We start from the raw sequence: 26,699 nt of genomic DNA on the forward strand, positions 1-26,699 counted from the left end.
TACCATCCAACTTGCAAAGTGGATATAGTGCCTTTTGAGTGAGTAGAAAAGGTACAGAGATGAGTGGCTGAGAAGGAAGGAGGTTTATAGAATCCCCAGTCTGCATTGCCTTGGATGCAGAGAAAGGACAAAACTTGTGTGTTGGATCATGCCTGAACGGCCCCTCCTGTCACTGAGAACAGTGCTCTTGCTTTTCACTGCACAGGGCTACCTAGTTCTTACTAGTCCTTTTTCAGGAGGGCCAGATCTGCATCCCTTCCAAACTCTCTTGACCTTCAAATCTGGCATCCCGAAAGTACAGAGAAATATCATCCCATACAAGCCTCTCCCCATTCCTCAGCAGGAACTTCCACATGCCATGGAACCAGGACGCTGCCCCATACATGGTCACCTTCCTCACCTTGCTCCTTCAAAATGGAGGGTGCTGTGGGGTGCCAAATTTCCTGGTCCTTCTGTGAAAGACTGCTGTCCTTTCTGGGGACCACATTTTCTGCCACAGAGTATGTTTTCTGACACTGAGCAAGGACTGTCTGCAAGGAGAGCAGCCCTGTTACAGAGCGGGAAGACGGGAACCAACGCAGGTGCTGACAGGTTATGCCCATATACAATCTGATGCCAGGGCAAGCATTAGATCAGGGATAAAAATAAATAAGAATTTACCGTGGATCCATTTTCTTCCTACATTTGCATTCACACTTTATGACCTCAGCTGTATTTACTGAGTAGAAAACACCACCGTCTGCTATAACTGCTGGTCTCCAGAGCTACTTCCCTCTGAAAAATACTATCTCTGGCCACAGGGTCTGAAACAAGCTACTCACTTATTTATTCAAAGAACTCAATGAGCTGTGAAGATTGACATTTAAACTATTAACACTATATTCTATGTGACAGTGTTATTAAATATTAGGTCTGATTTATGGAAAGGCTTAATCAATTGGTGGTCCAGGTCAGCCCTGGCACTGCACAGAAATTGGGTTATGCTGGATGTTGCGTGATGAAGTTGATCAGGCTAAAGAAAAAAAAAAATCCCACCAGCAACATTAAAGTCTGACTTCTTGTGACAAAGTTATTACCATATAAATTTGAACCACTTGCCAGCTCAATTCTGCATCTCAAAGTTTCTCTAATTGATATTTTAATAGTTTGAAAAATCAAAAGATAAAGTCATAGACTTAAATAACCTTTGCTATGACACATGGAAGGAGGAATAAGGCTTTTAAAAATGAGAGCATATATCTTGCTACTTTGGTGGCAAAGAAGAAAGGAAATAAAAGCACAAGAGTACACAAGGGGGAGGGGACATGTTGAGGTTTAGAAAAGATAATGCCACCTTGTGGGAAGAGGCACAGTTGGAGCAAGGTTTTGATGACCATGTCACGACTTACTCGTGTCTGGGTGACCTTGGGCAAGTTACTGCATTTTGCTGAGGCTCAGGTCCAGTTTCTACAGGGGGACAATGATAATCAAGCAGTATATTTAGGAGGAAAGCATGAATGTATGTAAATCATCTGGCATAGTGCCTGGGACACAGAGACTACCTAATAGACTTCAGAGGGCGGCCAGGCCAGGCCAGGAGTAAAGCTGGGTCCCTGTGCAGTGAGAGAGAAGTTTCTAGGCCACCAGAGTTAGACCCAACAGACAAGAAAGGGCAGAGCCCATATGCTATTCGATGGTGCAGCTAGGACATGAGCTACTTACTAGGGCTGCCTGTGCACCATGAGATGATGCAGCCTCAGAGGCTGTGCTGTTACTAACGGTGACTGTGATGATGATGTGCAGCTCGGGGCAGTGTCCCTGGATTGCCTCCCTGTCTAGACCAGAAGTCCTCAAACTTGCTCTGTAAATGGCCAGATAATGAATATTTTAGCTTTTGCAGGCCCTATGGTCTCTGTCACAACTACTCAACTCTGTTGAAGTAGTAAGAAAGCAGCCGTAAATAGCATGTAAATTAATGGGTTGGGCTATTATCCAATAAAACTTTATTAACAAAAACAAGCTGTGGGCCAGATTTGGCCATGAGCCACAGTTTGTCAATACTTCGTCTAGTCTTTCCCCAGGCCTACTAGGTGCAGGGATGAAGGGATGTCTCCCTTTGTGACACATCTTTCAGGACCCACTGGGAGGATTTCCTCCCCAAGAGGTTTTTAAGAGACAAGCCTGACAGGAACCCCAGAGCTATTTCTCTCATCCCTGCCATCATGGGATCTAAGGAAGGTGATCTGCTAAGTGATGACAGGAACCATGCCCCCGATTTATCTGCCTCTGCTCAGTCACACAGCAAACAGATGACTCACTGAGGAACAATCCTGTATTTATTGAGACTTACTGAGTGCCAGGCAGGTTTGTCATAAAAATTGCTTCTTGTAATCTCTTAAGAAATAAAAATTCCCATTCCTTCCCCTTCCAAATTCTTTCACAGTCTTTTCACTAGGGCCCAGGAAGTTCTGCCCTTGTCCTTATCTGAGTGGCCATCGGCACCAAGGAGTGGGTCTCAGAGGCGGAACAACCATGACATCACTTCAGTTCTGACACTGCAGAAAAGTGATCACTATTGTTAGGCAATTCCCCACCTAAATTGGTTTCAAGTCATTAAAAGTCTTAGTACTCCCAAGGAAAAACTAACAGCAGCTCTCCAGGGTTACCCTTGACACCAGGCTACTGACTTTTGAAGCAATTAGACATCGCTCCCCTACTGAGCTCTCTCTCTGAAAACAGAGACAACTTACCAAAGAGCAACTGGAAATTAGAAGTGTGATTGTCTATCTAACTCCAAAGAAGCTTCCAGGAGAAGCCCCCCAGTGGGCATCTTCTCACCTTTGCTGGGCTCCCTGCACTGCACAAAAGTAGGCTCTGTTTGGGATTCAGAGATGTTGCTCCTCCCTGAATATTATTCGCAGGCCCATAACTTCCTTGTTGCTGGATTTTTCCTATAGTTTCTGGATTCAAGCTATTGACCTCACTTATGGTTCAGCCATCTCCAGCCTAGTCTGCCCTTGACATGGGCCCAGGAATTCACAAGGTTACCGAAGCCATAACCTGGGGGCAGGGACGAGAGGGCAGCTCTGCAGGAGTAGGGGAGGGGAAGAATTCCAGAAAAGCACGTGGGTGCAACACGTGGCTGCCATCCAGGCAGACACAGAGGAAGGAAGATCTGAGGGTGAACCTGAGCTTTTCTACCAGTAAAAAATGCGGCGCACTTCATTTTCTGACAATACTATAAACTCACTTTTATGACACTAGTTATAAAACCCTTAACATTTGTCTAGTGCTGGCAGCCAGTTTTGCTTGTTTTTTTGTTTTTTGTGTTTTTTTTTCTTAGAGATACAAATGCAAGAGAGGGATTTGTGATCACAAAGCCAGTGTCGGGGTTATAAAATGAAGGTGTCATAAAAGTAACACATCCTATGTACTGCAGAAAAGATTAGATTCTTCACCATAAAGCAATAGGCATTGATAAGGAAACATTTGCATCCTTCACAATTTCCTTACATTCTTTTATTCATGAGTAAGAGCCTAGATATCACCAAAGGGTGACAGTGTCTTACGTGCCACCAATTGACTAAATAGGATGACAAGGAGGCATTTCTCTAATGACCCATCTCCAGCGTGATCACCCTCCAGAGGGCTTTAAGCGCGTGTGCTCGCCTTGCTCAGGCACACCAGGCTCGAGGAACAAGCAGGTCTGTGGTGGGAAGGGGCTGGCACTTGCAACAAGCCAAACTCTGCCTGGCTCCATCTTGACTTATGCATTTGGAAGAGCAGGTAGCTGAACAGAATAGGGTTTATAACAACCCCTGTCTCAGGACACCCACCCATTTGTCCAGGCATGGGCCTCTGTTTTAATTAACTCATTTGTTATTTATTATAATAAGAAATTTAAAATATTAAAAACTCTCATGCTAATCTAAACTTAACACCAGCCCTGACTTATATCCAACAATGTGCTTCTTCCTGCTGCTCTGCCTCTTCCATCTGTAGCAAACACTACGGAAAATCTTGTATTCTGTATTACTTTGGATGTGCGTATGAGTGCGTCTTATATATTTTTAGAAAGGGTGTACTGTTCTAGTTTATTTTCTATTAGTTGATCCATATGAAATTGACTTGGTTTTTCATGCAATATTATTCTGCTAAGATTCATCCATACTATTGGATGAAGATGTAGTCCATCCATTTCATTGCAGAAAATATTTTTTTACACTGTTAAGGGTCATTGGATTGTTTCCAGGGTTTTGGTTCTATAAGCAATGCTGTCGTGGTCCTTCTTGTGTCTAAAGTGCAAACGGACATTTATTTGGGGTGGATACACTGGAGCAAAATTGCTGAGCCATAAGGTATATGAAAGTTCCATTTTTTAAGAGAACGGTAAACTCTTTTCCAAAGCGATTGCACTGAGTACACGCCCACCGGCAATTAACCACCTGTTACTCCACACCCTCTCCACCACCTCTCATTTTTACCAATCTAATTGGTGTAGAACGATACATCCTTATGGTCTTGATTCGCATTTCACAGATCACTAATAATTTTGAACATCTCTTCATTTGGTTATTGGTCATTCGTGTTGCCTCTTCTGTGAAAGGCCTGCGCAAGTCTTTTGCCCATTTTTCCTATTAAATTATTTGAGCTTTTCTTATTAATTTGTAAAACTTCTTGCTATATTCTTAATATTAATCCTATATTGCCTATATGTGTTATAAATATCCCCTCCTCATTCTTTAAAGTGTCTTGTAATGAGAAGAACTTTAATAAAGTCAAAAGTAACTATCTTTTCTTTTATAAGCGGCACTTTTGGTAGCATTTTGCAATGAATCTTCAGGAGATCCGGTGTGGATGGGTCTGCTGGCGCTGTCTGAGCATCAGAGAAAGCCAGGGGAGGGAACTCCAAGGCCATTTGGCCCAGGCCTTACATTCGCAAGAGGCCTTAAATCAACCTTGTATTCATTATCTCCAAATGAGGTCACTCCACAGCCACAAAGATTCACTGTCAGGGATGAAAGAAGACCCTGCAGCTCAGGGCTGGAGCGCCACCCTTTGCAGTGCTCCAATTAAGAGGTTCTAATAAATCTTATACACACGAGAATAACACAGCTACATTGCATTCTATTATTTTTGTTAAAGTATCACTTGGTTAAATGTAGACATTCAAAATCTACCACAATATGTATTTTTTGGATAGTTTAAGTCCCTAACGGGACCCCCAAATAGAAAGTTGCCCAGGTCTTTCTCAACTCCGAGAGGTTCCACATGGGGAGCGAGATGTGCTCCATTTCACACTGTTGGTGAGCTGTGAAGCTGGAATTCATGCCCCGAGGTGTCGGGATCCAGAGCCTAGACACTTTCTGCTGTTCAATGTGGCTAAATGGCAAGGAGAAGTCACCTGGAGACAAGGGCTGCAGGAGAACACGTTTCCAGTTGGCACTCACTCCACAGAGCACGGCAGCTAGGGGACAAAGGCCACACTCTGTCCATATGCCCACGTGCTCCCAATGCAAGAGGGACTCAGGCCTCTCTCCCTGGGCCCCCCTGGGGCACTCCTGGGAGGAGCTGGCCAATTGCTGAGCACCTTACACACCATGAAGAGCAGGGCGGTGGGCCCTGGTGTGCCCTGGTGTCCCCAAAGCTTGTTCCAAACTGTCATGACATCCACTGCCCTCTGCAGGAAGGCCAGGCAGTCATCAAGTGGATGGGGAAGGGAGTGCAGGGGTGGGGATGTGCGTGTGTGTGTGTGTGTGTGTGTGTGAGAGAGAGACTGTGTGTGACCATGCGTGTGCGAGTGTGTGAGAAGGTTCCACAGAGGTGGTGGGGTGAGCAGAGTAGGAAAAGCCTGGGAGGAGACACTGAGGCAGCCAGTCTGCTCAGAGTGTGGCAGTGCTGGCCAGGAGCTGCACATCTCTCTCGCACCACTCACTAATGACCTCAGGGAGAACAGCCACCACACGTGGGGGTCACTGGACAGAAGGACCTCTCCAGCAACAGCATCATGACACCCGCCTTCATCCCACCACATTCCTCCTCACTGAAAGGGCTGTGCAGCAGCACCTGGTGGATAAGTGCCACATCCTCAGCCTGGAACTCAAGGAGCCAAGGAGCCAGATCCTAACTTGGGGTGTGACTGGTCCTCAGCCCTATAACAGGATAATATGCTTCATTCTGGTCATTGTGGGAAATGGACTGAAATAAATGAGCAACATCTAGCCCACCGCTGAAGAGTGCCATGGCCTTTCTCTGCCCTTCCTCCCTCTGGCCCTGACCTTTATCCACCTGTCCTCCTGTGGTGTTGCCTAGTACAGGCCCTGTCCAGGCTCACTGTCCTCACTACACTCTTGGTAGCACACCCCTTCTGCACGCTGCTCTTGCCCAGTGCTCTCACTGGGGTGGGCAGACCCCCTGTGCCACCAACCTCTGAGCCCAGAAGGAGGGAGGTCTGAGGCTCAGGCTTATCTCCCTGTTCTTCTGCAGTCAGGACCCTCTGGAAACTCAGGAAGTTCCTAACAAGCACAGACTCTGATCCTGCTGCCCAGAATGGGCGAATGGGCACCCACCTAGAGAATGTGTGAAGAAGGATTACCCGGCAGGTGACAGGAGCCCCAAAGGCAGATGCCTACGGAGAGCTGACTCCCACCTAGGGGATGACCATGCCCGTGGCCCTGCCACAGTGCACGTGCCTGAGGGCCAGCTCCCGCCTACCTTCCTGATGCCCTCCGAAGGACTGGACACGCAGTTGTCGGCCCCTCCGTTCTTGCTGATGGTTCTCCAGAGCTCAGCAAACGTGCTGTCCTGCTCCAGGGGGTTGGTGCCCTTGGCTCGGAAGTACTCATAGACGGCCGAATCCCGGACGGTGCCGTAAGACATCTCCACTTGTTTGGACAGGTCCTGGAACGTCCTGAAATGCAGAAAGGCAGCGAGGCATGGGTACGTGTCGGCACCACACACCGCAGGGATACGAACGGGCTGCAAGGCCCTGCTGACGTCAAGCCCCGTCATGGCCCACTGTCCAAGTTCTCCACTCCAGTGGCCCAGCTGCCCGAGTCCCTCAGCCCCAGTGAGACTTGCCGGAATCTCATTCTGTCCCAGTATGTTTCCTTAGGGTTAGATTAATTCAACAAGGTTACCGAATACCTAAAACTAGGCCCTATGCTGCAATCGAGGGATTCAGGATGAATAAGACATGATACCTGCCCTCGAGGAACTTACAGTCCAGCTATAGAAACAAACACACAAAGAGAGAATCGCAGTATCAGAGAGTCAGGGCAACTTGAGACACTGTAGGCCGAGATCTCCAAGTCAGACACCTGCAGAGGCGGGGCGGGAAAGAGAGTCACGCTGGCAAGATGTGGGAAGACCCTGGCTGGCCCCTGACGCTCAGAGCTGGCATGGGGAGAAACCCACTCAGAGACGGGGCAGCTCAGAGGCATCCCCCTCCAGAGCTTGCAGCTGCTGGGGTGCCCGCCAATTACTGACTCTGAGCACTCCTCACTCCTTTCCCCAACCAACTTGGTTTTCAAAAATATAAAGAAAACTAGATTTTTATATGATATCTCCTGATTTTCAAATGTTGACAACTATTTAACAGATGATGAAGATTTTGAAAAGCACTTCGGGGGGGCTTGGGTCTACAGGCGTAGCATCCCGGGAGCAGACTGCCCAGCTGGGAGCTGAGAAGGAGACTTCTTTGCAGAAGGAAGAACAGTCAGAGCAGGAAGAACTGATTAATTGCTACAAAGTTCTTACTTGCCCCAGAAGGGCAGTACTGGGCTCAGAGTGTTGAGAGAATGTCGCATACTAGACAGAATTGAAAAATAAGAAAAGCCCAGTGGGGAGCCAGGCTGTCTCTCCAGACTCCTACATGCTTGCTCTTCACTCATTTCTCCTGTGGACATCTCAGTCTCTTCTGTCAACCCGCACCATCATCACTGCCCCTCACTGAGTCACAATCCCACAAGAACAGCTGATCTCCCCCACCGGCAGGACCCTCCACCTCTGGTCTCATCCCAGGCTGTTGTCCCCACCCCCAGAGAACGGTGGCCAGTCCTGAAATGAGAACTCCTCCCGCTCCCCATCCATGGCAGCAGGCCGTGGCGCTCCCTCTGCCTGGAACCTCTTCATCTCGCTCAGCCGCCCTCACACCTCTCCGAGCCCCGGGAAGACCAGCTGCCGCCTCTCCCTGTGGGAGCCCTGCCCGTCTCGGCCTCCCGGTGCCCTCTCTGTGGTGTGCGGGTTCCACGGCAGCATGATCTCTTTGGGATTGCAGAGGGCAGCATCCCAGAGCAAGGACAAGCAGGAACGCCAGAGCCCAGCTGCCCGCCCTGCCTGCCGGCCCCAGCACCCGAACACTGTGGGCCTGGGCATGTTGGCTGACTTCTCTGTGCTCACTTTCCTAATCTGTTAAAAATAGGGAAAGAAGCAGAGCCCACAGCAGGGGGTTACTGAGAGGATTACGTGGGCTCTGTGTTCAGCTCTTAGAGCAGCGTCTGACGCAAAGTCAGTGTCCGACAGCTGGTAGCAACTGTCCTAAGCTAGGGCTGTGCGTCCCGGTCCCCAGTAGACTATAGGATGTGGAGGACCGGAGCTGCAGCCCCGTCATTGCACCCACGGCCCGGGACCCAGGCTGACAGCGGCGTCCACAGAAGCGCACAGAAGGGCCAGCACGCACGCCGCCTCCCGGTGGGGGAACACACTCCACAGCACTCCTTTGGTCCCTGCGCTGTGGCCCACAAACAGAGCTCAGCATTCGTCTCAATACATTACAGATGAAAGGAAACATGAAATAATAAATTCAATGAAGAAATCTTTCTAATTATTGTTCATTATTTATATCTAATTGAAGCAAGATGTTCCTTCGCTTGAAGGGCCCCAAGGGTGGTAACTCTGTCGTAATTTGCCTGTAATGAAAGAAAGGGGGATATTTCTTTTTCTGCATTTCTTATTTTTCTCGTGGTAATACAAACACACACGGGGCTTTGATGAATGGGAAACATCAGGATGAATTACACAGTGGAGTCTAAATACTGAACTGCTCTAAATTACTGCGGTTTCTATGAGTGCGGAATGAATGGGGAACTGCCAGGGAGCTAGGGCATGACTGTTTCATCCCCACATTTGAAATGGAGATTTCCTCTTTCCTCTTGGTATTTATTCATGATGGTGCCCACGGCCAGAGGCTCAGGAAACATCTCTGGATAACAAGCAGGCAGCCTGAATGTTTATGGCTCCACATCCGTTTCTGCTCCAGCATAGCTCATAGCTCCCACCCCAAAACGCCACCCCTGTCTTCTCTGTCCCTGACTGCTCAGACCCAGCGCCTCCCTCCATCCATCAACCCTCACAGCTACAAATCTGCGCAGAGGGAACCCTCCCGTCTCGGATGCACGCTCTCTCTTTCAGCCAGGGCTTCCAAGCTCACTAGCGTGCCCCGCACACGGTAGACTGTACCATCCTACTTTAGGGTAAATAAGCTTATAAAAGGCTATCTGGAGGTCTGCACACGAGGGCCCAACGAGGGGTGAGTGAATGCTCAGAGGAGTAAACCAACAAGGACTTCGCAGCATGAGAGGGATGCAAATACAGGTCTGTATGGGGGGTCCCGGAAGCACAGAGGAGCAACAGTTAATGACGGGCTGGAACCAAGGAAAGGCTTCCTAGAAGAGGAACCATACAGCTGAGTCATGAAGGACAGGTAGTGGCGGCCACATGGAGAACCGAGGCCTAGGATGTTTCGGGAAGGGAAGGTGTTGCCTGAGAAGGCACTGATGTGTGAAAAGACGCGGCTCATGCGGGACGCACACCACGCAATTCCTATCAGCCAAAAAGACGCAGCTTATGGAACCTGGCAGCCCCGGCTGTGCATCCTGCCTCTGAAAGCCGTAGCCGTTTGACATAGACCAGTAGGCCTCGAAGTGCGGTCCTCGGAGCTGCAGCATTGGTGGCACCTGGGATCTTATGAGAAATGCAAATTCTTGATCCCCATCCCAGGCTTAGCGAATCAGAGACTCTGGGGCTGGTGCTCGGCAGTCTGTGTGTTTACAGCCCCCAGGTGATTCTGGTGCAAGTTCCAGAACCGATGACGAAGGCAAGTCATTTAATGTCTAAAGTCTCAGTTTTCATAACTCATACCTATCTTGCAGGGTTGGTGAAGATTAACAATCATAAACATACACCCAAAGCGTAGCCAATGTGTAATAAATGCCAGCTCTTCTGTGAGACTGACTATTCGTAGTTCAAACGGTTGAAGCAAGGGGCCCATGCTAAGGAGTCATGGGTAATGGGCCAGGTGGTCACACCTGGACGGAAACAAGCGTGGGCAGGCGGCACGTCTAAGCTTCAAGGCCCATGTGACTGCGGCTCTCTGTCTCCCCAGGGAGAAGCCTGTAGCCCCTTGCTTCCAGGGTACATGCAAATGCTTCCCTGTCGGCCTGCAGTCAGCTGACTTGTCCACAGCCACACTCCAGGCCCCAGGGTACCTGAACTGATGGCCTGGGGAAGTCTGGACCCAGGATGAGCCTACAGACACCAACACTCCTCTGGCAGGCAATCGGGACCCTTGCTTTGCAGACCATGATGGTAACAGCCTAGCAGAGGCCTCCCTGGGGAAGTAGTGAGCACCTCGGACGGAACGTCTCAGGGAGAGTGGCTTCGAGGGCATCGGCCCCAGGCTGCCCACCGGGGCCTGGATTGGCTGATGAAGTATCCAAGCAGAAGTGTGTGTACCTGGAGGCTTAGCCCACCTCTGTTCGCTATTTTCTTACTTTACCTTTTGATAATGTTTTGCGTTGGAATCTTCCCCTGGCAAAACCTACTCTCTCATACAATCTTACTTCTGAACCAGTATCTTCCACTCAACTATACTCTCCCAAAACTGGGTTTAGGACCAACAGAAGCTGATTCCATCTCCTGGCCTGGGTTACGGATTTGTGGGGTCTCCCCAAGCTGAAAGAATAGCTGACATTTATGAGCACATCAGACTGTCTTGCAAAAAGGACTTTTTAAGCATCCCTTGCCTCCGAGGGCATTTTCCTCCCATGAAACATGCACCTCCTGGAAGAACCACGAGGCCCCCTTCAGCTGTGACCAAGGACAGTTTCCCCAGCCTGGCACCACCTCCCATGCTCCCCTCCCCTTGCTCCATAAATCAATCTTACTGCTTCCTAGATACATTTTCATTAACAAAGAGATAAATGTGTTTGCAGTATGAGAAAAATCAATAATACAGAACTTATAAATACATTTTTGCATGTTACAGAAATATTTACATTGGCAATGGAGATAAATACACTCGCAACAAGAGCAGAATCAATACACAGCACATGGAAAACAGATTTCAACGATGGCGGGGATGCCGTCATCATAGCCTGACTCATCTAAAGCCTGCAGCCCTATTATTCTTCCTTGTAGAGAATGAGAGTGGTGGAGTGGCCCAAAAGATGTGGGTGGGAGGGTTGCTCATCCCCGTACCGCAAAGCTGCCTTGGCTGCAGCCCACAGATGCCTCCACTCTCACTCCGGCAGTCTCAGCTTTCTGGCTGACGTCTGGAACCGCAGGCGACAGTGCTGTGCAAAGCCATCGAGGTGCCTGGCTGGGGTTCCGCAACCTGCTTCCCGAAGGCACCGTGACGCACCCCTGCCCCCCGGCCTGCTGCCAGGCCCCTCCCAGGTTTCTTTCCCGGGGCTCCCCCGTGTCTCCAACCTCTCTGATCTTTCTCCCAACCAGCATCAGGCTTCCAGGTGTCTCCCTCCTTCATTCAGTCACCACTCAAACAACCCTATTTCCTGTGCATCTGCTGTGTCAAACACCACTCTAGGCCCAGGGATAGGGCGTGAACAGCACAAAGTCCCCGTCCTGTGGAGTGTACACGGTGCAGGAAAGGGGACAGAAACATCAATGACAACCACAGCACAATCACTAGGCAATGCCACCATCAGCAGATTTCCTGGAAAGGGACAGACAGTACATACGTGGGTTTTGAGGGCCACATAAGGCTCTGTGACATATTCTTTGTTTTTGTGTTTTTGTTTTTTTCCAACACTTCAAAATGTTTAAACCTACAGTCTTAGCTCGCAGGCTGTAGGGAAACAGACCGCTGGCCCAGCGTGGCCTACAGGGGGGTAGGCGGCCGCCACCTGCTATCACGGAGCGAGCGATGAACATGCTGTGAGGATGAATAAGATGCAGGAAAGGTCAGACAAGCGACTATATACAGTAGCCAGGTGGATGTGTAGCCACTGGGGTTGATGTGTTCCTCCAGTGCCCTTCCTTGCTCTGCAAGAGCCGTGAGGCGTGAGTGCGTGGGGGCAGGACTGGCCCGCAGAGGCCGGTGCAGCTGGGGAGTCGGCTCCCAGCCTCTCCCAGCTGGAAACGTTTACCCAGGACCTTCCAGGAAGCCTGGAGGAGGGGCTGCTGGGGTACACACAGGCGCCATGGTTTGAATATCTGTCCCCTCCAAAACTCTTGACGAAATTCCATCCCCAGCCCCCACCCTTGCAGTCCTTCCTCTGGAGAGCTCTGTGGTCACCGTCCCCGTTACCCTCTCCCCGTTTCTCAGGAGCAGCCTCCATCCCACCACTGAAGGGGAGCTGCTCCTGCCAAGGTCATCAGTCATCTCCCAAATTCGGTGGCCAATGTCCCGTCTTCACTTCCCCCCAGCAGCAGCATTTGACGAGCTGATCACTCTCCCCTTCTAGACGTCCATCCTTCCCTCGGTTTCCAGGACATCACCGGGGCACAGTTCTTCTCCCATCTCGCAGGCACCTCCAAGCCCATCTCCATTCCTAGTTCTTCTTTCTCTTCCCAAACTCTGACTCTTGGGGTGCCCCAGGGCTCGGTACATGGATCTTTTCTCTTCTGTGGTGACAGTCCCTTTGCTGTGATTTCATCGAGTCAGTGGGCTGTAGATACATCTATATGCCAGTGACCCTGATGGGCCACCCTAGCCTGACCCACCCCATCCCCTCCAGGCAACTGCCCCCCTGACAGTTCCACTCAGATGGCCAGCAGGTCCTCAGACTGAACATGTTCAAATTTTAGCTCTTCAACTGCAAAGGCCCAAACCTATCACCAAGGCTGCTTCCTCTAGTTCTCCAATCTCAGTCGGACATCGCTCTATTCTTTGAGACGCTGTGGCCATAAGCCTTGGAATCACTGTGGACTTCTCTCTTTCTTACACTATCTCACATTTAATTTCAGCACGTCCAATCTCTTCTACCAAGGTAGTTCTAGAATCTGATCACTTCTCATCACCATCCTCATCACCCTAACCCTAACCCTAACTCTAACCCAAACCCTCATCTTCTCCTCACACCTCTGCTTCTTACCTAGATATTGAGATTGTCTCTCTAAGGGTCTCCTGCTTCCACCTTTAACCCCCCCAGTCTATACCCTGGAGGGCAGACAAAAATGATCCTTTTGAAATCTATGTCAGATCATGTCACCCCATTGTTCAAAACCCTCCAATGACTTCTGGTCTCTCAGAGGAACATCCAAAGTCCTTGCATGGACTGAAAGGTCCCACGTTGTCTGGAGCCCAACTCTCTGCTCTCACTGCACTGGCCTCCCTGCCTTTTCACCTGGGGTCTTTGCAGCTGTTTTTCGTTCTCATCCTGGTACACTCTTCCCTAAGACCTCCGGTTGGCTCCCTCTCCCAGTGTCTTGGGTCTCCAATCAGATGTTATCTTCTCCATGACAACCCTATCTAAAACACAACCCTCCTGAAATTACACTGTACAAATAAACGTATCACAGCCTGATACGTAATGTCAGTTCTCCCAGAATGGGACTTGGCTGTTTGCTTTGTTGCTCTATCACCAGAGCCTACAACTTGGGTGACTGACAATCCCAGTTTGCCTGGGACTGAGCAATTTCCTGGGATGCTGGACTTTCACGGTGCTAAAATCAGAAAAGCATCAGGCAAATTGGGATAATTTCTCCCTACCCACCACAGTGCCCAGCTCATAGTAGATACTCTAATAAACAGGGCTTATACGCATGAATTATATAGGAACGGTTAGCCTTTTTCTTGCCTTTAAAACACCTAGGTTAGATAGTCTGTTGGAAAAGTCTTCATCTTAGATTGACCAGTCTCCTTTCAGGATAACTGTGTGTCATCATCTGCTGAGAAGCAGGCGTAGCAGTGGCTTGAAGCGCTTGAGTCGAAGAGCCCTTCTTGCCCTTGGTTTCCTGGCCCTGAGCCAGGAGGCGCAGCACAGAGCTGTGTGGTTTAGAGTCAGCCCAGGAGCAGATCACCAAGGAGCCCGGGAATCAGACCTGGTTCTTCACAGCCTCCAGCCTCAGGGTGTTGAAACTTCCAGACCCAACTTCCTCACGGATCAGCATCCACAGGCTGAGAGAGTTCTCCTGGGATGCAGCCGCTGTGTGCCTCCTGGCTCCCATGTCCCCGCCACTCCATGAGAGGCCTGCACAAGCAGCCCCGCTAGCCGTCAGCTCCTCCATGCCAAGAACATGGCTGGCTCCCAGCTCTCAACACGCGCAAATATTTGCTGCCACAAATCAATACAAAAGCAGGATGCACCATTAACCTTTAATATATCAGTGCGGGGGCTCTTAATCCATTATGAGGCTGTCATAAATGTCACTGAAATGCAAATCAGAGCAGCAACCCTTCGAGAGGCTGTGAAGGTGCCCTCCCTCCCTCCTGCACAGCCTGCATCCCTCTCTGCTCCAGGGAGACAGCCTGAGTCTCTTGTCTCCCTCACCATCCCTCCGTCCCTCCTCTCCTCCTCTTCAGATGTCTGCCTGAGCCCTCTGCTGTGTCAGTTCCCCATCAGTCACTGGACGTGCTGGAAGACACCACAGGACTAACTTCAGGACCCCATGCTAACACTCCCTTTGTATCGCTTCCTTTAACCTTGGCAATGTGTTTTCCTAAAGTTTTTGGAGGGTAATTATCACTCTCCCCCATTTCACAGATAAAGAAACCAAGGCCGTGGGAGAAATTATGGGAGGTCACAGAAGTAGCAAGTAGAAAAGCTGTCTTCACACTCAGGAGTGCTCGGTACAAAATCCTGTATGCTTTAGTGTCATCCACGGTGATGTCAAGTAGCTCATAGCTAAGCGAGAGGGTTGAGCAAACAAGTCCATGGATGATTAGAAACATCATGCAAAATGCATTTCCAGCATTAAGCAGAGTCCTGGGCACATGACATTGAACCTGTCCCCACTTGGCGGATGAGCCAATGGGGGCACAGGCAAAGAGGGAGGCTTCCTGGGGAAGGCGAGGCCAGGTTGGGACTTAAGGAGAAAGAGGGAGCTGACATGTAGAGGAGAAGGATGGAAGATGTTCTGGGAAAAGGTAACAGTATGTTTAAATCGCCGATGTGTGTGAGACAGAGAAACCTTCTGGGAACTACTACCAGTTTACGAGGAGGGAGCAGAAATGGCACATAACTAAGCACCGAGAACGGGATTGAGGGACAATTGCCCATAAAATACTTAGAGCATAGTTATAACGGAAGTTGTGTAGAAGTGCAAAGATAATGGGAAAAAGAGAAACTGCCAGCGTTCCCCAGACAATTAGGAAGCTGCAGAATGTGTGAGCTCAGCAGGTTGGCACGTCCTGCACTCTGGACGGTGGGGAAGCCACCGCAGGAAGCATGGGCCGTGTGTTTCAGGAGGCAGAGCTGAAGAGTGGCAGTGAGTACAGTGTGCACACACACATGTGAGTGCACGTGTTCAGGCCTGAGTGTGTGCGTGTGTGTGCGTGTGTGTGTGCACTCAAGGGCCCTGGGGCAGGAGGTGGAGAGGAGACAGCAGGGGGCTTTGCAAGAGGGACAGGACACTCTGACAGAGGGACGTCATCTGCCATGACTGTGAGTTCCTCAGTGGTGGGATGGGGACCTCACAGGAGGCAGACGTGTGTGACAGAGAACCCAACCACAGCAGCCGGTGCAGAGATCATGGCACATAAGACACCTGCCTGCCTGAGCTTGTCTATGGGTCTAGGCAGTCAACACTCAGGGCACAAGAAAACAGACCCAGCTGGAGGGAAAACACTATGACTAGCACAGAGGGGCCAGTTATTGAATAATGCAAAACCAGCTGTAATTAAATATGAAGCTACAAGATGCTAGCCGTTTGCAGAAAGATCACTTTAACAAGGCTATAGACCCTGCTGGAAAGGTCAGAAAGGGAAGTTGGGAGGAAAAAGGCATGCTCTGTCGCTGAGGGGTCTGGTTTGCATTCAGCAGATGGAAGGAATCCTACTTTAGGCCAAGTGCTGTTCCATGAGTTGGCTTATCTCAGAACCACCCTTTGTGATAAGTTATTCTTCCCACCTTACAGATGAGGAAATTATGAGCTTTTTTGGAGCTGGTCCATGCCAGCACCAAGCCTAGCTTACTGGGCTGTCTGGTGCTACGCTTTTCCAGGCCTGGATCTCCAAGATGCCCGAGACATCTTCCCAAACCAGCTCCAAGTGGGGATGTTGTCCATGCCATGGCCGTTCAGTTACAGCTGGTTTTCTCTTAGACAAAAGGCTCTTGTGGCACTATTAACAACGCCAGCTGCCAGCCACACCACCCCAGGGGCTCCACAAGCCACATAGTGTCGACCTGGCACTCTCTCTGGCCAGTGGCAGAGACTGGCTGCTGCAGGTGCCTGCACTCCCCCGGCGGCATCAGCGGGAGCCGCCTGTGCCCCAATCAGAGCAACATTATCTACAGCTGCAGCGCCGGGATGCTGGCAGGATAGAGCGTGGCCCTGCTTCTTGCTCTTCGAGGTAATTATTCATCCCATTAACTTTTTAGGGCTTGGGCAAGACACTCGGGATGACTCTGCCAGTGTCCAACAATAGGCTGTCTCATGGGGGCAGAACGCCCAGCCACAGAACACGGGATAAAGCACCACGGAAAGGTTGACGGGAAAGTACATGGAAGGACACAAGCATCTGGGGGCATCCAAATACACCCAGACCTGGTGCCAGTCCCTCTTCCACGGGATCCTCATAACAGCCCTGAGAGGAGGTTATCACAGGACCCTGAGAGGTAAACCAAATTCCCTAGGAACTGGAGACTCGCACCAGCTTACCCAGGACCCTACAGCCGATCAGCACTGGAGCTGAGCATGTACACCAGCTGTCCTGGCTGCAAAGCCTGGCTCCACACCTTGAACCTCTTGAGAAGCAGGAGGAAACGAGGGAAGAAGCACAGGCCGGTTCAGATGCTATCTCACTGGGGCTCCAGGGCCTGCGTTCTGGGCCCTGCCCAGGGGACACGGCACTCCCCTGCTCTGAAGAGCAGCCATACTGGAGTGGCAGTGCAGGGCAGGGGTTCAGAGCTTGAGCACTGGGGTCCGACTGTGGCTTTGAATATCACTCTCCCACTTGCTAGCTCTGTGGCCTTGGACAGCTACTTGACCTCTCTGTGCATGAGTGTTTGCATCCACACAACAGGGATATTCACGGATCGAGTGACTTCAGGCAAAGCACTGAGCATAGCCTGTGACAAATATTCAGTAAGTGTTAGCTATCGTCACGAGCCTCAGTTAACCCAACTATTAAACGAGAAAATTGTGCTATGTCAGTGGTTGTAAACTGCTGGTCCGCATGAGTGGCTCAGAAGTGGCTGGTTTGGCTAGCACACCATTTGTCTGTTTTGAATTTGCATTTTTTTAGCCTAGGCATTTGATTTCTGGGGCATCACAGGCTTAGCACTCTCTTTGGTCTTAGACCAACATTTATATTCCCTGCTTATCCCTGCAAACATTTGCAATGGAAACCCCTGGACAACATGATCTGTCAGGTCTTCCTAGCTGTGCTATTTCATGATTCTATGAATCATGGAACTAAAACTAAAACTGGGCTGGAACTAGAAACCTTATCTCGTTTACTATTCTCTCTTCCAGCAAAGCAGCACCATGGACCGTTTTCTCTGAGAACTGGAATCTCATTTTGCAGTATCTGCTGGGACTCACAGCTACCATGGGGAGGATCTCACAAAGAACAGACCTCTAATGATTAAAATCCAGTTTTTCGGTTACCAGGAGCTTTGCCCCTGCAGGGCGCTGGCAGCCACCTCCCCAGAAGCAGGGCTCCAGGGAGCTTGTCCCCAAGTCACCCCAAGGCTGCAGCCACACAGCACCCAATGGGGCAAAGCAAATTAACCACCTTCAAAGGCATCAGCTCGGGCCACTGCAGGTGTCCCTGTAACATAATATTGTTCCCACTGTGCCTTGGGATGAAAGATAATGCACAAAAAACAGCCACATACCCAAAGCAAAGCCAACTCCTTCTCAGTGAAGCAAGGATGACTTTCAGCAGGCGGAGCTGGTGGTGATTCTAGGGCGAAGCTACCTGCTGCTCTTCAGGAGAAATAAGCATTCCATGGCAACCTCAAAGGACTGTATGCAAAGATGGTGCCCTCTGAGCTTGCCGTCTCTCCAGACTGCTGTGTCTGCCAGACACATGGATCCCTCTGAAATGTCCCCTGCCACACTCACAGGGCATCCGGGCAGGCAGGACAGGGGTTCAGGGCCTGGAGCAGCAGGACCAGGCTGCACCTGTGCGTTTATGCCCAGGTCCCAAGAGCTGCACGGCGGGCATTGCATTGTGACTGTCTGAGCGGATGAGCGACATGTGACGGATGAGCGACATGTGAGCCACATGGCTCACTGCCTCGGCCAAGCTCTCCTCCCTTCTCTTTTACTCCTAAGGCTCCAGTCCAGTAGATAAGCGGGGATGCTTACAGTTGTCTGTAAAGGCATTTCTGGAAACTCCCTTCATGGGCTTGGCCATTCAGGCTGGAAAAGTAAAGGCAAAAGGGCCAGAGGGGGCTTGGCCAGCAGGTAGGAGAGGGCTTGGATGCAAGGATGGGACGCTTCACGGGCCAGGTGACCGCAAAGAGAGGAGCCAGGGAGCCAGCCAGGGAGCCGCGGCCAGGGCAGGCCCATCCCAAGGGAGCCGCCCTCTCTCCAGCCCTGCACTCCATATTTCCATCACTCCTCCCACCCCATGCAGCCAGTGCCAGCCAGAGACAGGCTTCCTTCTCCTTCCAAACCACATGACGCCTCTCCCAGGGAAGAGGCCGCATCTCCCCACCCCGTGCCTAAACTGAGCCTCGTACAGTCTTTTCCTGATGTTAGGGCATAACAGGGAAACTCGGCTGAGCAGAACAGAGCTGTGCGTGTTGTAGGAGGCACAACCACCAGCCACGCAGCCGTGACAAGACTCTCTGTGGGAGGTTGTGATGGATTCTGACCATGACACTGTCTGGACAAACCTTCACTGTTCCCCATTCACCCCAGGAGGGAGAGACCCTCCAAATATGACTCTAGGCCTTGCGGGGTTTGTCCCCACTTAGTCCCCAGGCCACCACCCCGATATTCCATGTGCTTGCCAAGGAAAGCTTTTGTTCTCCAAGCCCACAGCACTTTCTCTTGCCTCTGCTCCTTCTCGTCTGCCTCCTGGAACAGTTCTCCTTCCGAAACACATGGCCCACGCCTCATATTCCAGGTCTCGTGCTGTGTATCCCTGCCTGCAGCACCCTGTTACAGACAGTCCCCAGTACGGGTGGAATGGTATCCCCCAAAACAGGTGTGCTGGAGTTCTAACCCCCGGTGCCTGTAAACAGGACCTTATTTGGAGGGTCTTTATCAGAGGTAAGCAAGTCACATAGGGTCATCAGAGTGGGCTCTATTCCAATACCACTGGTTTCCTTATAAAAAGTTAAATAGTTAGAATGAGCAATAATTGATAGCCCAGCAAAGTGACTATAATCAACAAAAAGTTAGGGTATACTTTAAAATAATTAAAAGAAGAGAATTGGAATGTCCTTAACACAAAGAAATGATAAATGCCTAAAGTGATGGATACCCCAATTATCTTGATCTGATTAATTCACATTGTATGTCTATGTCAAAACATCACATGTGCCCTATAGATATATACAACTATTATATGCCTGTAATAATTAAAAATAAAAAGTTTTTTAAAAAAGGGGGAATTTGGACACAGACACCTACACAGGGAGAATGCCACGTGAAAATGAAGGAAGAGTCAGGGTAACACAACTACAAGCCAAGGAATGCCGAAAATTGCTGGCGACCACCAGAAGCTAGGGGAAGGCCAGGGACAGACTCTCCCCCACAGCCTTCAGGAGGGTCCAGCTCTGCTGGCTCCTTAACCTTGGACTTCCCGCCTCCAGAGCTGTGAGACAATAAATTTCTGTTGTCCAAGCCACTGAGTGTGTGGTACTTTGTTATGGAAGTTCCAGGAAACTAACGCAGCCCCCACGTGCTCCAGCAGTCACAGAGACCTCCCTAATCACAGCACTTGTCTCGCTGCACCGCACTGAGTCACTCTGTCCCTCTGCATTGCCAGCTGCCGCTCCATGAAGGTGCAGACCATGTTTGCTCGCTCACCTCTATGTCTCTAGAGCCTGACACAATGCCAGCCACGTAATAGGAGCAAAAGATCTCTTTAGTGTAGAAATGTATAAAAGAATGAGTGAATGAGATGACTTCTATCATGGGCCACCCTTGCCATATGGTCATTATGTTGGTTACAAGGTGATGTCACTGCAGTACTGTTACCCCACCAATGCCCAGCCCAATCTGGGTACCAAACCGGCTCAGTGACTGCATGATGAGTGAATAAATGAGTCAGTTAACCTGTGAAGAGATGAAGAGACACCTCCAGGAGTGTAAAAGGCACAGTGATCATTCTATCTAACTGTCTAACAGTGTCCCTCTAGTGTGAGTTCCCTCCTGGTGCCATGCTCCTGCCACTGGAATAGTCACTCAATCTTGACATGCAGCAGATGATGAACGCAGAGGTGTCGGGAGGCCCAGGAGGGAGCTCCTCGCTGGTAGTCCAAGATCCCATCTTCTGTGAGCAATTAGTCTGAGAGCCAACATGTAAGAGCCTCCAACAAGAGGAGCCATGCTGTTTAAAGAATCCCTGCTATGTATCAGGCACTGTAAAATCCTCATGAAACCCAAGACAGGCAAGTATGAACATCTGCACTTCCCCAGGAGAAAGCCAAAGCATACAGGTTGGTAAATTATTTGTAGTCTGGTAGCTGGTAAGGGTGTAAGCAAAGATTTCTACCCAGCAGTGCCTAACTTCAAAGCTCTCTTCCCTTGGAATTAGAGCATTACTTTGAGGCTAACCTTACATCTCAGACTTCACAATCCATGTTTTCAGTTCCTTATCTCTTGTAATGTCTGAATGTATTCATGTCTTATTACCCTGCGTGGTTTGACGAGGCATTCTCACAGTCCCAGCCAACGTTAGCTGTGCTTGGGGACCCAAGCGATGAGCTCACTCTCTTCACTGAGAGCCGAGCTCAAAGTCACAGCCATGAGCACCTTGGAGGTGGCAGTGGCAGCGATATCAGAATCTGAGGTTTCATTTCCCTCAGAGGAAATGAAATGCAGGAGGGCACAATAGGTCCCCTCTCTACTTAGAAAATTTCCTTTCAACTTTTCAGCATGAATATTGTATTAAGTGATGTGTGTTAGTGAAAAGTATTGGAGAATTGGCTTTGATTCAAACAAGCTTACATTTGAATCCAACTTCTGCTACATATCAGTTGTGTGGACTGGTTCTCTGCCTCAGTTTCCTCATTTGCAATAATAGCTTAATGTGGTAAAAATTAAATGATGTAAATAAGCAGAGAGCACTTAGGCAGCTCCTAGCATATAACTGTATGGTACGACATTGAATATACACACACACACATACACACACACACACAGTATATAGTACATTGTAGAATACAGTAAAATAATAGTAACTCCTCAATAAATGATACTCACTGTTTATGTCATTATTATAACTATTATTATTAGTGCTGCTATTGTAATTGAGGCAATTTCCCTTACAGGGTCAGAAAAACAGGTATGACTGATGTGTTAGTAGACTCCCTCTCTGCTGGGCAAATACACTCCAGTTTCCTTTCCACATGAGCAAACCCCAGCAGGCCCAGGATCACACCTGGACAGTGACCAGCCCACCACACAGGCTCAAAGCAGTGGGGCTCAGGACCAAGGGCATCATCATACAGACCCAAACCCCTCTAAAGAACCACCCCGACACACACTCCCCCACTTTCCCCTCTTCCCATGGTCCTAAAGGGTTAATGTGGTAATTAAAGCATGGGCTCCTCATTCTTGTGATATTAATTAAAGTGAAAACTGCAGATGGTGTTTAATAACAACTTAGTCCCAGTAGGTTCCAGGCACTTTACCTAAATCAAACATATTATAAAGTTGGCATGAGAATCACAGAGCCTGGCCCTGTCACATCTGGCCAGGAACACATGTTTTCATCTAGAGTGAAAGGAACAAACCATCTCTATTACTTATGCAGATGTGGTCTCAGATTGCTTGACAGTCTGATTCTACCCCCACCATCTTCTGGAGCCAAAAATAAAGGAGTATTGATTGCAAAGATTAATAACAGAGCTTAAGAAGGAAAATGGTGCAAAACACCTTTTTTCTCTCCCTCTGTGATGTAAACGCCTGCCACCCCTGCAACCTAATTTTGTCACCCAGCACATGGGAGTGTATTAATTAAAGTGACACTAAGGACAGGAAAATCTGAGCTCTTGGGGTGATGACTGGAAATACATAAATATGCATCTCCAGGCTGCCTCGGGAAGGAAGGCACGTTGCCAGGCAAGATCAGCATAATTCCACCCAGGGGAGGGCGGAGACGGGTGTGCACAGCTCGCCCCCGGAGGTCAAGGCTCTGGTTCTGGCAAACGCCTCCCAAATGCAAAAAAGAAACTAGGCAAAGAGCAACTCTCTGATAGTCTACCTCTCTTGTAAAGAATTGCACCATCACTTTTGTGACATCCCCTGATATGGTCTGGGAGGAGCTAATATTTACTGAGTATTTATTGTGCACTCAATCTCCAGAATATACTGGCAGAGATAGTGCGGTGCCATTCAGTAGGTGAGGAAACTCAGGCCCAATATGGTTAGTCAATGGCTCAGCCAGAATTCAGAAACAGGTTTCACTAAAACCACTCCCCGACGCGGTTCTGATCAAGCAGGAGGCGTGGGAGGCCAGGATACAGTAAGCAGGTGTTTCCCAGGGGCCCAGTCCTGGAACAGTTCTCCTGGTGGCTGAGGATGGGGACCTTCCTCCAGGGTCAGTATGTCCCTCTGCAGAGCCACCTCTGCTACTACCTCCCCCTACAGCAGAGGGTGAACTGGGACTCTGACTCCCCAGCCAGGGAGACTCCTCACCCCAGGAAGGGGCAGATCCTGGAAGCCTTGGGTGGAGAAGTAAGAGATTTAGCTGGGGTTAGCTTGTAAGGCGTCAAAGGGATGTTGGATGATTTTCTAGATATTTGCATTGTTTTATGTAGGTCAACTTAACTGTAATCAATAAATCAGTTTCAATAGCCAACTGTGCTTTGTGCCCTGATTTCAGATACTGTGGCTCCCTCACTGTCATCACCTGTCGGTCATCTCCACCTGGATATCCGTGGCACCTAATACTCACCTGGTCCCAACTAGACCTCATGTGCCCACCCAAGCCGCTTCTCCCCTGTACACCTCATGTCAGGTGCATGCCAGGCGTGGGCTTCCCCATCCACCCGGCCCCCCGAGCCAGGACCTGGGCTACCCGGCCCCTCACTGCAACCTTTCTCCCTTGTGCCATGTCCCAACAGGCGGGATCCAGTTGAGCCCCTCAATCTTGCTCAGATCTCCCTCCTCCTCCAACATCGGTGCTACTGCCCTCATTCGGGAAAATGAAGAGAATATTCATTAGGCTGTAGAGAGAGAGAACCGCGCAGAGGTAGAGAAGATCCAAGTCTCATTAATAGTAGAAAAGTAAAGTAGACCCCCTCCCTCCAGCTCCTGGCTGCCAAAGGAACAGCGTGGCCACGCAGTCTGCACTGCTGTCTTGGGTGTAAATAAGCACCCACATCTAGCACCTAGGGGGCCTGCCTATCCCTCATCGGCTGTTCTTCCTGGGAGAACTTTCCCCAGCGTCCTCTGTGAGGCCCAGGTCGGGGGAGGCCTCCTGATAGGTAGCAGCCCCTTCCTTACCAAAGCCACACTCACACTTTATGTCTTTTATTTGCTTGCTCCCCTAATAGGCTTTTATTTCTTGAAAAAGGAATAAAGACAAGTAAGAGGAGACTGTTATGGAGTGCTTACTATGTATGGGGCATGGCTCTGAGTATTTACAGAACAACCCTTTTAAGTAGGGCCTGTTACTATTCTCAAGCTACAGAAGAGGACTCTGGAGCACGGAAGGTTAATTAACTGGCCCAAAGTCACACGTCCATTAAATGTTGGACCCAAGGTGTGCGCTCAGACAGTCTGTCTCCAAGCACACACTCCTGCGCACACTCCTGTGCTGTGAGCTCGTGAAGACAGGCGACAGGTCTGGCTCTTCCCCACTGTGCCCCCAGAACTGAGCACAGCCCCTGGCATGGGGGTGGGGTGGTCAAAAAGGGCTTTTCGAATGAATGTGTGGATGAGTCCAGCCTGTCCTGTTGCTCTGCGTGTCATTACTGTAAACCCTGACAACTGAATTGGGCTGTCTGACTCAGCTTCCCCCTCCACAGGGAAAGGCACCTCCTCCCTCCCTGCTTCTCCATGAATTCACGTGAGTCAGTGCTCTCGCTGGGGGAGCACCCACCCACCCCCTCCCTGAGCCCTGAACACAGGCCAGCCGTGCAGAGCTCACGCACCATCTCGACAGCCGAGTTCTCTCCATTTTCAGAGGAAAATCCCCTGCTGACCTGCTGTGTGCTGTGACTGTCGTTATCATGAGATAAGGCGCATTACCGGTGGGAAGGCAAGGGACATGCACGGCCCACAGCCGTCAGACACGGGTCGGGGAATGTTCCCACCGGGAGGCTCCGGGGGGGGGGGGGAGGGGGGACCCAGGGAAAGAACCGCAGCCTCAGCATAGCCAAAAACAGAGACCAGAGTACAAGAGAGCAATGCAGAGATTCCCTCTGTGCGTCAGCAGCAGAGCCCACGGCTGTGACATCGTGTGTGTGTGTGTGTGTGTGTGTGTGTGGCTACCCCTGAGTAGGCGTCTGTGGGCTGGCATGTGTCCCCTCAGTGTGGAATCTGAAGTAGAAGGAAGGACATGTGCTTATTCTTGACCCTAGTTTGAAGCCTGTTTTCCTAGTGGGCTGAGCCAAGGGAAGCCAGGTCTGAGATGCTCTAACCAACTATGTAAGACCAGAGTTAGATCTAAGTTACTGATAAGCTCATAAACTGTCAAAGCAGGAGGCAAGTTTAGAAATCTTCCTATATTATAAAACCTCCCTATTTTATAGACCAGGGAAACAAGGCCCAGAAAAGACAGTCTCTTTCCAAGGACACACAGCTAACGAGTAGGCCAGGGCTCTGGGCCATGCTTGGTGGACTTTGCACGACACTGGAGGGATCGCTGCACGACCTACTGCCGCTTACAGGCAGACTCTGTCTCACTCGTCAGCAACGGCAGTAAGACACCACTTCTGAAGGAAGGCCACCGATATTCAGGCTCGAAGGGGCACATCAAAGAGTCACCCTGGCTGTGTTCTCAACAGCTCTGCTGTGTTCTTAACAGCTCACGCTCCCTCCCGTGAGTCTAGAAACAAAGCCAGGATGGTGGAGTGTGGTCCAAGTGGTTCAGATCTCAGAAAGCCAGAGAGAAAGTAAGTCACCCGGAGGACACATCAGCAACCACGGTGGATTAGCGCGGCAAAGCCAGGGGTTTTGAAAGCATCACCCAAATGAGGAATCCCGCTGGCCCACAAGAGGATGGCATGCGGCTCACTAATCACAGGATCCCCCACGCCCGGCCTGAATGAGCATGTGCCTGATCCAGCCTGGCTTGACTCTCACGTCCCAGGGCTGTTCCACGGCCATTCCCCAAATCCAGGGCAATGTCTCCTCCCTTGACCCCACCACGGCCACTCCAGATGGGACAGTGAGGTGAGCAGAGGCAGGGGAAGGAGGGGATTTTCCTGTTTAGAGAGGGCCAGGTGAGCCAGGCACTATGCACAGCACTTTGCAGAGAGCAGCCCTTTCTACAGCCACCGCCAGCGGAAAGTCATTGTCATATCACAGAGGAGCAAACCGAGGGTCTGAGCAGGCTCCAAGGGCTCCCCGGTGGGGTCATGGGGATAAGCATAAAAGACTGATGATTTCCAGCGTGGACAATTTGGCTGGGGACAACAAACAGCACATCACGTAAGCAGTGCTCACACTTTCTGCAGCTACACCTCTCTCCCCGTTCATGGCCCGTGTTCCATGCTGAGCTTCCACAAGGCTCCAGTCTGCCTCCCGGCCCTACTCCTCACGGCCCTCCCTGCTCCGTGGGTCCTGATGTGACCCACCGTTAGGCCAGACTGTCGAGGGGAGCACGCCAGCTCCCGTCTCTACACAGATCTGGTCCTGGCACCCCCTTCTGTGCCTTGCCCTGCCTGGGAGCCACCTTTAATACCCAGGACGACCGTCGGTGGGAAAGGCTGCTGTGAGGAATGACATTGTGTGTGTGTGTGTGTGTGTGTGTGTGTGTGTGTCTCACTTGAGAGGGGTTCCCTGATCCAATCCTGCAGACTATGCCACAAGTTCCTTAGGAAAGATGTCTGAGAAAATGACAAAAAAGGTTACTTAAAAGGTGTTTATATGGTGGAGAATGAGCCTCTCCCTCTCTTCTCAGCTTTGTCCCTCTCACCCAGAGGGAGCCCATAAACGCAACGAGTTCAGTGTTCAAACTTCAG

At 50.2% G+C, this 26,699-nt stretch overlaps 1 protein-coding gene across 2 annotated transcripts in view; it reads right to left on the reverse strand.

The window, feature by feature from the left end:
- The window catches only part of GRID1 (glutamate ionotropic receptor delta type subunit 1), a 680,971-nt gene that overhangs the window by 39,216 nt on the left and 615,056 nt on the right, over nucleotides 1-26,699 (reverse strand). For both annotated transcript variants that reach the window (XM_069460227.1, XM_069460228.1), the window contains exon 13: nucleotides 6,694-6,889. In XM_069460227.1, coding sequence (XP_069316328.1) covers nucleotides 6,694-6,889 — 196 coding nt within the window. The remainder of the gene's footprint in view (nucleotides 1-6,693; nucleotides 6,890-26,699) is intronic.

Source organism: Eulemur rufifrons, chromosome 28 (assembly GCF_041146395.1).
Source record: "Eulemur rufifrons isolate Redbay chromosome 28, OSU_ERuf_1, whole genome shotgun sequence".
Lineage (NCBI taxonomy): Eukaryota > Metazoa > Chordata > Mammalia > Primates > Lemuridae > Eulemur > Eulemur rufifrons.